This window comes from Cannabis sativa, chromosome 8 (genome assembly GCF_029168945.1).
Source record: "Cannabis sativa cultivar Pink pepper isolate KNU-18-1 chromosome 8, ASM2916894v1, whole genome shotgun sequence".
In the NCBI taxonomy this organism is placed as follows: Eukaryota; Viridiplantae; Streptophyta; class Magnoliopsida; order Rosales; family Cannabaceae; genus Cannabis; species Cannabis sativa.
Genome location: NC_083608.1, coordinates 22,005,090 through 22,019,473, shown reverse-complemented (window position 1 = coordinate 22,019,473; position 14,384 = coordinate 22,005,090). Strand labels below are relative to the sequence as shown.

Genomic DNA, 14,384 nt, shown 5'->3' with positions numbered 1-14,384 from the left:
CCCAGAAATTTCGAGTTGCATGTTGATGATTAGTTAGTAGTTGTTGCCTAATTCCTTCTATGGTAATACAATTTCAGAATGATGTAATGGTTGTATACTTAATGTAAATCATTACTAGATTCATGGATGACCTAATCAAAATCTTAAGAAAAGCTAGAACTGTTAACCATGGTTTGTTAGCTATTCTAAGTGATTAGGGGTGGACCATCCCATTGTCAATAGATAAGAAAGTGTTTGTTCAAACAAATACTACTTTTCTAAGAAAATGACTAAGTCTGAAAAAAAAAGTAGCAAATAAAGGAGATATTTAATTCTTGATTCCAAAAGTGTTCTATCATCTTATATAACATATGATGATCCCACTGCCTCTGTTGTCTTGTCACAACCGAAGAGATCAATACCATTTAGTTTTCTTCGACATAATTCACGGTACCTTGTCGTAGTGGGAGAGTTTCTAGGAACTCACCTTCTTATGACTTGGGAGACACTAGTGATTAAAATCCATTGTGAGTTTAAACAAGTAATCGATTGTTAAGATAAGAAACTAAGAAGAAAGCCAATAGAACTATGGTTTAATCCATTCACATGGAGTAACCTAAAGTTTTCTATTACAAGGACATAAAAGGAAGTTTTCGTTTATAAGTCCATTCAATGGACTTAACAAAACTTCCTGTTCCTAGTATTATAGGTTTGAGGTTATTTAAACCTATGGCTTGTGGTATACCTGGTAATTACTTACTCTAATGCAAGCAACTTACTTTAGTAAGATGCTGAAGCATTTTCTTTCTAATGGCAATCTATAGAAGCTTCACAACTTCTTAGGTATAGATTTTATTTATCTAAGGAAAAGTCTTAACTATTCCAGAAAAGATAAAGCCATGAAAGAATTTCTTATATCAACAGTGAGAGGTCTTAGATATGCTTTTGCATGCCTTAGACCAGACACCTGCTGTTGAGTGGGAGTAATGAGTAGGTATCAGATTAATCCAGGAGAAGAACATTGGAAGACAATCAAGTAAATTTTAAGATAAAGAAGAGGAACTATATGTTAGTCTATAAGGGTATGTTTAAAACTCTTAGACTACACCATATCAGATTTCGAAATTCGCCTATGTGCTAGTAAATATTTCTGATAAGATGGTGGTTACTCTGGGGGTGGAATAGTGATTTTGGAGAAGTGTAAAAACCTATCTGAAGTCTCTAGGTCTACTAGGAAGGGACTGAATGTTAAGGTTGCAGGAAAGGTACTTATTCAGTCTAAGGAAAGTTCTATACATTTTTTTGGCATCATTCCAAATTGCCTTAAACTACTAGTGTTAATTTCCTGATTAACCAAAAGTAGTTGCCAAGATATAGAATCCAGTATCCCAAGAGAGTAGACATATAGAGAGGAATTTCACATTATCAATGATTTTGTGATTAAAGGAAGAGTAATAGTGGAGAAAAGGTTGTGGTTAATTCAACCTTTCAGATCCTATTACGAGGAGTTTACTACTACTACACTTGATTTGTATATCAAGGTGTTGAGATTATTTAAAACGCACTTCTTGTTTTATATTAGTGCAAGTGGGAGTTTGTTGGGTTTTATGCCCTAAATAAAACTCATTTCAATATAATCAGATTTACTTATTAATATAGATCAGAAATAGCATTTAATGTTGCATGGTTCACATGATTTATTTCATGATTATATGTACATAATGTATAGATTCATCTGAAACCCTTTTCACATACTTGATCCTGTTTATTGTGCCGTCAACACATTGGAAAGTAAACATGACTATGTGAATAAAGTTTCCTAGATTTATCGAGACACGAGATTTTGCGATATGATAATCTACAACAGAGTTTACTTGCATTTGGAGAAGTGCTATGTTCTTTCCAGAGCATTGGTTAAAGTAAAGCTCAGGTTGGATGCATGGAGTATGCATCGGAAGGGACCGATATTGAACTTTAACTTAGATTTAATTAAACTTACCGTAAAATCTATTCAAGTCAATATCGCCTAGTTGATCCTAGATCAAATGATCTTAATCCTGTTATGATTAGGCTCAATCTTGAAAGGCTATTCGTGTTCTTTGATTTGTTAGTTAAGCCTACTTTTAGGTCAGGGTGATACGTACTTTTTGGGAACACGGTAGTGCAATTGAGTGGGAGCGCTAGCATAAACATGGAATCTATAGCTTCTATCTGGCGAATAGTAAGCAAAGGATGATCACCTTCGAGCTTGACCAAACGAAAATAAATGGTGGAGATCTCATTTCACATAAGTTGAAATATCATTTATACGGGGTCAAGTGTTTTAAGGATAAAATACATAGTAGGGTGTTACGGTAATTTAATCCCTTTACTGTGTAGATCATTCATATAGAGGATAATTGATCACATTAGGATTATAACAATGGATAACTAATGATGTGTCTATATGGTGGAACATATAGAGCATTCTATATACTGAGAGTGCAATTCTAAGTTCTATGCGTGGATTCAACGAAGAATTAATAAGTTAGTGAATTTTAGTGCTAAATTCTTGATCTACTTATTGGAAGCTCGGTTATATAGACCCATGGTCCCCCCACTAGTTGAGATAATATTGCTTGTAAGACTCATGTAATTGGTTTTGATTAATCAATTATAATTCTCAAATTAGACTATATCTATTTGTGAATTTTTTCACTAAGTAAGGGCGAAATTGTAAAGAAAGAGTTTATAGGGGCATGTTTGTTAATTATGATACTTTGTATGGTTCAATTAATAAATATGATAAATGACAATATTATTTAATAATTATTTATAGTTATTAAATAGTTAGAATTGGCATTTAAATGGTTGAATTAGAAAATTGGCGTTTTTGAGAAAATCAGATGCAGAAAAGGTAAAACTGCAAAATTGCAAAAAGTGAGGCCCAAATCCACTAGTATAGGGCCAGCCACTTTTGTAGGCAATTTAAACTGATATTTTCATTATTTTAATGTCAAATAATTCAAACCTAACCCTAGTGGAATGCTATAAATAGATAGTGAAGGCTTCAGGAAAATTACACTTAAATTTTCTATTTTTCCTTCAGAGAAAAACCTGAGCCTTTCTCTCTCCCTATCTTTAGCTGCCACTTCTTCTTTCTCTTCCCTCTTGAATTTCGAAATTCTTAGTGTATGAGTAGTGCCCACACACAGCAAGTGATACCTCAATCATAGTGAGGAAGATCGTGAAGAAAGATCATCAGCAAAGGAGTTTCAGCATCAAAGATTCAGAGAAAGAGATCCAGGTTCAGATATTGATAATGCTCTGCTACAGAAAGGAATCAAGGGCTAGATATCTGAACGGAAGGAGTCATATTATTCCGCTGCACCCAATGTAAGGTTTCTTAAACTTTATATGTGTTTATTTCATCGTTTTAGAAAGTTCATATTTAGGGTGTTAATAAACATACTTGTGAGTAGATCTAAGATCCTGGTAAAATAATTTCCAACACAAGCCTCACTCTATCGATCGATTTCAGACTTCTTTGGGTTTTGATTTTGGCTTAGAAGTCCCTAGATTGTCTTATGGGGGTGGCTTAATGTTATTATGGAAAGCTGATTGTACTGTAAATATTTTGAACTATTCCCTTAATCATATAGATTGTAATATCTCTTTTGACTCTAATGATATTTGGCATCTTACTTGTTTTCATGGTTCTCCTGTGGAAAGTAATATGCGTTTTACTTGGGATCTTTTGGATAAGCTTTATTATAATGCTCCTAATCTTCCTTGGGCTATTATAGGTGATTTTAATAGTTATTTATTTAGTAGTGATAAATATGGGGGTCGAGTTAGTTCTAATTCTTATTCCTCTTCTTTTGTTGAGTTTATTAACAAATTTTCTCTTATTCCCCTTCCTTTTGTTGGTAATAAATTCACCTGGTATAATTCTAGTGTTAAAGAAAGATTAGATTGGGCTATTGTCTCTGAGTCTTAGTGTGACCTTTTTCCTAATAATTCTTTACATCATCTTGGTTTTTATGGCTCGGATCATAGAGCTCTTAAACTAGTTTTAGATAATAATTCGTATATTGTACCTAGTTTTGTCAATAAAAGGTTTAGATTTGAAAATATTTGGTTGGAAGACCCTGATTTTTATTCTACTGTTAAAGAGGTATGGTCTGATCACTCTGTTCCAATGTCTACCTCTGGGTTGCAGTTTTTCTTTAATAAGCAACAACAGTGTGTTAATCATCTCAAGTCTTGGGGTAAAAAACATAATTCTCTCTTTAAGACTAGAATTTCTCAACTTAACTTAGAAATTGATCAACTTCAAAATAAGATGGCCCTTACTTTTGAGGAGTCCCGTAGGCTTGGTTATTTGAAGTCTGCTCTAGACTCTCTGCTGTATAAAGAAGAGATCTATTGGAGACAACGTGCGAGGGTTAAATGGTTGAATGCTGGGGACAGAAACACAAAATTTTTTCATAAACATGCCTCTTTTAGGAAGAAAATGAATACAATCAAGTTTCTTAAAACTGAGGATGGCTCTGTTGTGAATACTCATGAGGGGATTGTAACTCTTATCACTGACTATTTTCAAAACCTCTTCTCTACCCAAGGCAGTGATGTGGATGCTGCTTCTACTATATTTTCCTATCTTAATTCTGGGTTAGAGGAGTCTGGTGTCAGTTTCCTTGATCAAGAATTTACTCCGGAAGAGGTTAGGAGAGCTGTTTTTCAAATCTCTGGTGATAAAGCTGTAGGTCTTGATGGCCTCAATGCCTATTTTTACCAGAAAAACTGGTCAGTTTTGGGGTCTGATTTTACTAAGGCTATCTTGGATTGTCTTAATCATGGTGCGGACTTTTCCTCGATCAATTCTTCTCTCATTGTCCTTATTCCCAAAAAGCAACGTGCTCATTCTCTTAAGGACTTCAGACCTATTAGTCTTTGTACCACCTTTTACAAAGTTATCTCGAAAATTCTTGCAAATCGACTGAAGGTTGTTTTGGACAAAATAATTTCCCCGAACCAAAGCGCTTTTATCTCGGGTCGTATCATCTTTGATAATATCCTCCTTGCTAATGAGGTAGTTCATGCCATTAACAATAGGAAGAATGGGAAAGTTGGTTGGGCAGCCCTTAAGCTTGATATGTCAAAAGCTTTTGATAGGGTTGAATGGGACTTTCTTCAAAGTCTGATGTATCACTTTAACTTCCCTGTTAAGTTTGTTTCTAATATCATGAAATGCCTAACCACTGCTACTATTTCTTTCTCTGTTAATGGGGAGGTTTGTGGTAAAGTCTTTCCTACCAGAGGTCTAAGGTAAGGAGATCCTCTTTCTCCCTACCTTTTTATACTCTGTTCTGAAGGACTCTCTGCACTCCTTCATCATTCTCAGTGTCAAGGGGTTCTTAAGGGTGTTGTTATCTCTCGCACTGCCCCTTCTCTCACTCATCTGTTGTTTGCGGATGATAGCATTCTTTTTTGCATGGCTACACCGTCTTCTTGTGAAGCTTTGAACTCAGCACTCCATACTTATTCTTAGGCTTCGGGCCAATTAATTAATTTTGATAAATCATCCATTTTGTTTTCCCCCAATACTCAGGCTAATGTTCGAGACATGTTTATGCACACTTTTCAAATGGTTGATAAGCCTTTTATCTCTAAATATCTCGGACTCCCTCAATGTTTTTCGCGTGCTAAATATCAATCTTTTGCTTTTCTTAAGGATAAGGTTTTGTCTGTTATTCAATCCTGGCATCATAAATGGTTTTCTAAGGCTGGCAAGGAAATATCGGTCAAGGCTGTCCTTCAAGCCATTCCTTCTTATGTTATGGCTTGTTTTCGTGTTCCTACCAAAATCTGCAAAGAACTTGAATCGATGGTGTCTAAGTTTTGGTGGGGCTCTTCCCCTAATCGTCCTTCAATTCACTGGAAAAAGTGGTCTATGATCTGTCAATCTAAATTTGTGGGAGGTATGGGTTTTAGGTCCCTGGTTCATTTTAATCAGGCCATGTTAGCAAAGCAGGCTTGGAGAATTTTCCACAATCCTAATTCTTTACTTAGTCTTACCCTTAAGGCTAGGTATTTCCCACACACTTCTTTTCTTGATGCTGTTCCAGGTCATAGCCCTTCTTTCTCTTGGAGAAGTATCATGTGGGGTAGAGATCTTCTTAAGAGAGGGCTTCTTTGGAAGGTAGGCAATGGGCAAACTATTAATACAATTGATGATCGTTGGTTGCCTAATTTTGCTCTTAAGAACTCTGATTTGATAGCCACTCTTCCTTCTCCTTCTTTGTCATATTTTATTTCTCCTTCAGGTGCTTGGGACTTGAATAAACTGAGATGTTATTTTCCTGATTTCATCATTGATCATATTTTGGATATACCTATAGCGGGTCATATGTGTTCTGATGTTCTAATCTGGGGAAAGGATAATTCTGGGATTTTCAATGTTAAATCTGCATATCATCTTGCTATTAGCTCTAGAGATATCCCCTCTTCTTCATCTCCTTTGGGAAATAAACGTTTTTGGTCAAAACTCTGGTTCTCTCCTATTCCTGCTAAGGTTAAGCATTGTGTTTGGCGTATTCTTCTTAATTCTATCCCTGTTGCTTCCAATCTTTATCATAGGCACAACATCCCTGCACCCTTGTGCCCCCTCTGTCATGTAGCACCAGAAACGGTAACACATGCTTTCCTTGAATGTTCTAGAGTTAAAACTGCCTGGAAAAATTCTTCCTTTTCTACTTTTTATGCAGAGCACAAGTCTTTGAACACCTATGCCTATATTTCGAAGGCATTTGAGACTTTTGATAAGCAAATGCTATGTATTTTCTTTTGTTTTCTCTGGATGGTGTGGTCACAACGGAACAATTATTTGCACCATCATAGATGCTTGTCTCCAATGTTCATATTTGATCATGCAGTTGCTTATTTGCAAGATTTTGAGTCTGCCAATCTTAAAGCTGGTGTTATACGTAATGTGCAGCGGTCTTCTATCAGTCCTCCTTCCTTAGTAGCTCCATATCGATACAAGATCAATACTGATGCTGCACTTGATATTAATCTGAAGAAGCATAGTCTTGGTGTGGTGGTCCGAAATGCTCAAGATCAGGTGATTGCTGGCGTTATTGCTCCGGTGATTGGGAATGTGTCACTTGAAATTGCAGAAGCAAAGGCTCTTCTTCTAGCTTTAGAATGGGCTCAAAGTGTTAATCTTCCTGTTGATGTTGTGGAGTCTGATTGTAAGAGTTTAGTTGATAAAGTCAATGGATCTTTTTGTAATTATTCTGTTACGAGTGATCTTGTAGTACGTATTAGACACTTGCTATCGTTTAGTCCTACCTGTATACTCTCTTATGTACCTCGTGAGTTAAATAAAATGGCTCACAATTGTGCTAGGGCAGGTTTAGGACTAGATGGTGAGTATATTTGGAATAACTGGCTTTCCTGAGGGTTCTTGTTGTTTTGTATTTCTCTTCTGAGGTTATAAAGCATCCTTTTCAAAAAAAAAAAAAAAAAACTTATCAATACGTGAGCAACTAACTGTTAACAGACTTATAAAAACACAATTTTTTTAGATTATAGACAATACACAATTTTTAGGACTTTTGCTTTGCTGTAATTTTACCTCAATTTAATGTATAAAAGTATGTTATTATAAATTAGAAATAATTATTTACAACAAAGAGAAGATGGTAGAGGAATTTTGTACAATCATTATCTATCATTATCTGACACTAAAGCATGTTTAGCTAAGCTGTGAGCAACTTGATTATCATCTCACCTAACATGAGATACACAAACAGAAAAAGATTGAATAAATGATTTTTAATGTCTATCTCTATCACTAGATCACTAAAGAAAAAAATAGTGTTTGATTGTCCCTTAATAGAATTGACTAAAACAAGAGAATTAGATTCAATAAAACTCACAAGGAAGTTATGATGAGAGGCCCAATCTAATCCAGAGAGTAAAACTTTCGCTTCCATTTCTTGTGGTCTGTATCTACCGATTAGAGTCTTAAAAAGAGCTGCAACAACTTGACCTGTAGAATTCCTAATGATAACTTTCCGTCCAACTTTGTTTTGTAAAACAGCATCAACATTCATTTTTTATTTGTTCAGAGGAGACTGCCATTGAAACCCTTCAGCCGCACCAGTATTAAATTTAGTTATAGATATTTTTCACCGTTTGATATTGATATTAAATTTGTTATGATTATTTTGAAGAAAATTAAAAAACAATTACATATAAAAAAGGGGTTATTATTATAATTAGGCTATAAAGAAGTAGGTTATTTTCTTTATTTAACTCACCAAGTTCGTTCCAACGAAGCAGGGGCAAGATATTTTAACTGATAGAGGCACGATCTCAGCCGTTAAATTTTCAAAATCAACGATGAACATATTTACTCTTTTCACATAAATAAAGCAAATACAGCAGTCCTTTAAAAATGTGACACGTGGACAAATTGCTTAGCGAACCAGGAGAGAAAGATCAAGTGGACCCTTTGGGCTGAGAAAAAAGCTTAAATAGGGTGGCTATTGCCTAACCAGCCCTTCAGAAAGGGCCGCCTCATTCCAAACGGCCACTTCTCACCTCGTAGAGAGAGAGAGAGAACGAAGGAGAGAGAACGCTTCTATCGCTTGCTTTCAGGTATTTTTTTGGTTCATTTATTTATTTTTAGTCTGTAAATCTAATTTTTTTCTGAATTAATATTCAATAGATATGGTATACGTTTATCGATCTAGACGATATTCGATTTTTTCTTGTGATGATTCTAATGCTATTTAGATCTACTGATCTAGATGTACATTCTTCCCAACTCTTTGAGTTTATTATATTGTTTGGCTTGGAATTCATTATTATTGACCTCTTTTTTTTTTCCAAGGGATTATTTTGTTAAAATGTGTCTGACATATCATATGCTCGTTAATCTGAGTTTTGGTTTCGTTTTTTGATGTTTATGTAATATTATACATGAAAGAAATTCTTTTTTTCTTTCGAAAAATTAGTATACTGACTTGTTCAAACTCTTATTGAATCTTGGCTATGCGATTGAATCTCTTTACTTTTATGTATACATGTTTATAGGAGTATGTAGACATGTTTATATGTTTGTGTATTTATATTTTATTTATTAGCTTAATTTTGATATCTCAACAGATGTAGTTTAGGATTGTTTTTCTATTTTTCTTCGTTTTTTTTTCCTTTATGGAAATAGTGCTGTGGATTAGATTTGATGCCATTTTCTTATATATCTTTATGATTTGGATCCATAAAAGCCTGAACTTTTTTAATTAAAATATCTGATTCATGTCGGCCATCATAATTATAAAAATCACTTTCACGCAAAAAAACCCAAAATAAAAAAATTAATTATGGTGACATCAAGCTGCCTAGTTTTTTTTGTGACTGGATTTCTCGCTCCTATATCTTATTTTATTATTTTCCAAAATCAGTTTTTGGCTTTATTGTTGCTGTTTGTGTGTTGGGTTTAGATTAGGGAAAACATTACATTTTTTATTTATTTATTAATGTGTCATTTATACTTTTACATAGTCATCACATGGTAACAAGTGCTTTCATTGTAAATTAGGGTGGTGGGTGGGTATTATTTATTTAGTAAAAAAATCTATGAGCTTTTTATTCGAAAATTAGACATATGGGTTTTGTTTGGCTTTGGCCGGCATGGCCTGGGTAGTGAGTTGTAAGGGCCCCTGCGTGCTTTTTCGGTTCCTAGTGGGTTTGCTTGGACCGATTTAAATTGCACTGTGATTTAGTAGCGTTCCAGTTTGGAATAAAATATTGTATGGTGATAATAAATCATAAATGGGGTACATGTAATCTTGTCACTTTCTCTAGTCTTGTCATTAGTGGTTGGTATTAAAGGTCCTTGAATATCATATCATAACATGCTAGCTTTTCTTTCTTCGGAGTTGTGGTTTCCTATCAAATTGTCTTCGTTGTTGTGATAATATCCATCGGATTTTGCTGTTTCGGTGGGCCCACTTAAATCAACCCTTTCCCATATACATATAGGGTAGTGATTTTTTAAAATATGGTCCATTCTTAATTAAATGTAATTGGCTGATAAATATTGTAACATTATATTTTGATATATCTACAGATACTATGTTTAGTTATATTTTTAGAAGAATTTTATTTTTGGTAACTAAAATAGATAAGTCACATATTATGAACACTTTCTTTATTTTATTTTATTTTTTTTAAAGAAAACATTAATAGAAAATATTTTTCAAATATGTGAAGAGAGTTTAATTTTTATTTTTTATTTTTTATTTTTTTTAAATATGTTGAGTTTAAATTTAAATTGCAATCTTTAAATATGTGAATTGCAATTTATAGCTACATTTTATGTAAGAGAACATATATACTCTGTATATATATTATTTATAATTAAAAAGATCTGATTTTTTTTTAAAAAAACAGTAGGGAGGGAATTAATGTTCACTATTTTGGTCAATTAAATAAATTATATTAATTCTTATATTGTATTATAGTTATATTTGAAGTAGTAAATATATGTCGAGGAGGCCAAGTAAGTATTTTTATGATAATTAATATGCTAAATACATATTATTTTATAGTTTTAATTAATTTTATAATTTAATAAATAGTTACACACAACAATATATAAAATAATTAGAATTTGAATATTTACAATCATTTTGATTTATAAATATTTATTTAATTTATATATAAATATTTATTAATATTATTATTATTATATTTTATAATTTACTTGTTTTGTTTGGAATAAATAATTTTAAATTTTATTTTTAATATCTTAAATTATTTAAAATTTTCTGAAATAAATGTGGAAAATAAATAAGAAGTGATGCTCTCTAATTTATATATGGATATAGACATTCATCATTAAATATTATGCACAAAGAAAGAAAATTTCTATTTGTATAAATGATTGACATCATCTATATGTATATATGTCAATCATAAGATAGGAGTATTTCATTACTCCCACTTTATAGTCCTCGATTCACCCATAAGATTTTAATTATGAGAAAGCAACCTTTGACCTGCTTAACTTGTAATAGTACTAGGTTGAGTTAATACTAATAAAGTCTTGCTTGTAGTTGTAAGTCAATGTCTCAGCTTGGCCGCGTTTTCGTGTGATTATTAATTTTTTCTTTTCTATACATGGCTTGTTAATTTAGCATTTCTTTTAGCCAGTAGTTATATCATCACAGTCATGTATATATATTTTGTATGATAAACGTTTATATTTACATAAAATGATAAAATAATCTAAGAGACGTGTACATGATTCTCAAGTATGACATGAATTACTAAATGATTCCGTCCATCTCAGTCAAAATAACAATTATTGCAAGCCTTTAAGAAATGAGTGCCGGGGGTCCATTTCACTTTGCTGTTTCAACGCATTTTTATTTTTTTTCAATGTATACTTGATATTTCAATCTTAAACTAACTTACCTCTGTTTTGACAGACTTAAGAAATGGGTGCCGGTGGTCGAATGAATGTTCCTCCAGGCTCAAAAAAATCAGAGGCCGAAAGCCTTAAACGAGTTCCACACACAAAACCACCATTCGCACTTGGCGAAATCAAAAAAGCCATTCCACCCCATTGTTTCCAGCGCTCTGTCATTCGCTCATTCTCTTATGTCGTTTATGACCTTACCATTGCTGCCATCCTTTACTATATTGCTACTCGTTACATCCCCCTCCTCCCACACCCTCTGTCTTACCTGGCTTGGCCCATTTATGGCTTCATTCAGGGTTGTGTCCTAACTGGTGTTTGGGTCATAGCCCACGAGTGTGGCCACCACGCCTTTAGTGACCACCAATGGCTTGACGATACCGTGGGCTTAGTCCTTCACTCTTTCCTTCTCGTCCCATACTTTTCATGGAAATACAGCCACCGTCGCCACCATTCCAACACAGGCTCTCTTGACAAAGATGAAGTCTTTGTTCCCAAGAAAAAGTCTGCCATGAAATGGTACTCTAAATACCTCAACAACCCCCCTGGCAGATTCCTCACTCTAACAATCACTCTCACTCTGGGCTGGCCTCTTTACTTGGCCTTCAATGTCTCGGGCCGGCCCTATGACCGTTTTGCATGCCACTTCGATCCATACGGCCCAATCTACTCGGACCGTGAGCGGGCCCAGATATACCTATCTGATGTGGGCATTCTCGCAATGTGTTTCGGCCTTTACAAGCTGGCTATGGCAAATGGGCTTGCTTGGGTTTTATGCGTGTATGGAGTCCCATTGTTGGTGGTGAATGGGTTTTTGGTGCTGATCACTTTCTTGCAACACACTCACCCATCGTTGCCTCATTACGATACATCGGAGTGGGATTGGCTTAGGGGAGCTTTGGCTACAGTGGACAGAGATTACGGTTTGTTGAACAAGGTCTTCCATAACATCACAGACACCCATGTGGCTCACCACTTGTTCTCCACAATGCCTCATTATCATGCCATGGAGGCCACAAAAGCTATCAAGCCAATACTTGGAGAGTACTACCAATTTGACGGAACACCAGTGTACAAAGCCATGTGGAGAGAGACTAAGGAATGTGTTTTTGTCGAAGCTGATGAAGGTGAAGTCAAAGGTGTCTTCTGGTACAACAAGCTTCGGGATTGAATAAGTAAACACAAACGAATTTCGTAACTGAAATTGCAGGTGGGATTTGGGGAAGTTCTTATTTTGTTCTTTAACTTGTATTGTTTTACGGTGGTTTAGTTCGTGTACTTTGGTTAGCTTTAGTTTTAGCTGTGCGTTTTGATTTTCTTGTTCGTGTCTAATTATATTTTATGTGGACGTGGACCCCAAAAATGATGGGTTAAGAATTATTAAAATGGAGAAAAGACAAAATAAATATGATGATGAGAAAGATGTGTAGTTTTGAGGTCTAGTTGGGGTTGTCTTTGAATGTGTCTTGTTTCTCGGCAGAAAGAAAGCGTCTACTGTAGTTTACGAGAGCATTGGTTTAGACTGTTGGTTCAAATCAATTTCCTCTGCTTGTTCTCATTGAAATAAAATTGAGTTCTATTAAGACGAATTTGCCGCCAGAATACTTAAATTTGTTTTTAATGAATCAGATGAATTTTTATTGCTCTATAACATTTTTGTACAATCGGTTTAGCCTCCTTACAAGGCCACTATTATACACATTTTAAGTTTTACAAACTACTAAACCATTGAACATCTTTTGCACTAATTTTTTTTGGCCAGATCATTTTGATCCTCAACTTCATATGGTAAATATTTATATAAAAATTTTAGTGATAAAAATACTTTTCATTAGAATTTTGATAGTAATAAATTCAAATCATTAATTTTTTTTATTTTTTATTTAAAAAGTATTTTAAATACTAAAAAATTAAATATTTAACTAATTAAAATAAATTATTCAAGAAAAAACTAAGTAAAATTAAAAATCATTAGTTAAATCCTTTAATTCTAATCAATACATGATTACATACATGTTATGTTAAAAATGTACATTAACATCAAATAACAATCAACAAAACCCCCCTAAAAAAGAATTGGCAAGAAAAATACAGATTCAAAATTAGATACACCTTTAAACTCTAAGAATCACATACATAATTAATATTTTAGTTGTAGTTTTTCAAAAATAAAAAATAAAAAATGGTATACTTTTCTTGCATTTCCCCATAGTTCAAACATAACAATAAAAATGTCACATAAACTTAAAAATCTCTTCTTTTTTTTTTCTTCTTTCAACTGCATTTTCCCAACAACCAAAAATATTTACAACCAGAAGAATAAGAATGAGGAGAATCGAGAAGTAAGCTAAGATCATCACTAGAGACCCAATCGAGAGCTACAAAACCATCATCCTTAGTCGGAGACACTCACGTGGCAGTTCCTCTCATCCTCCATCTTGGGTGCTCAGTTGCTCCGTTGATCTCTTGAAGTCCTCCAACTCGTCCCCTACTTTATCATCTTCATCTTCTTCAACACTTCACTAGTGGCCAGTACCTTGATCCAACTCCTTCAAGTCTGTCGTCAATGGCCAAAACTAGTCATCTTCCTCTCTGGATCAAATCATTCTTAGGCATCCTTCATCTTTCCCGTTCTCTTTCTTTTTCTCAATTCCTCTCTCTCTCTCTCTCTCTCTCTCTCTCTCTCTCTCTCTCTCTCTCTCTCTCTCTCTCTCTCTCTCTCTCTCTCTCTCTCTCTCCTCTCAATCTCAGATTTGTTTAGATCTCTCACTCTCACTCTCTCTCTCTCTCTCTCTCTCTCTCTCTCTCTAAATCTTAGATCTATTTTGATCTCTCATTCTCTTCTTTTCTTGATCTCTCTCTCTCTCTCTCTCTCTCTCTCTCTCTCTCTCTCAGTCTCAGATTATTCTCGATCTCTCACTCTCCTCTC

General features: G+C 34.2%; 1 protein-coding gene across 1 annotated transcript; it reads left to right on the top strand.

The window, feature by feature from the left end:
* The first annotated feature begins 8,294 nt into the window (after positions 1-8,294).
* Positions 8,295-13,038, top strand: LOC115701196 (delta(12)-fatty-acid desaturase FAD2). Its single transcript, XM_030628918.2, has 2 exons — positions 8,295-8,628; positions 11,466-13,038. Exon 2 carries the CDS (start codon positions 11,475-11,477, stop codon positions 12,624-12,626), a length of 1,152 nt encoding a protein of 383 aa, XP_030484778.2. The 5' UTR covers positions 8,295-8,628; positions 11,466-11,474; the 3' UTR covers positions 12,627-13,038.
* Positions 13,039-14,384: the final 1,346 nt, after the last annotated feature.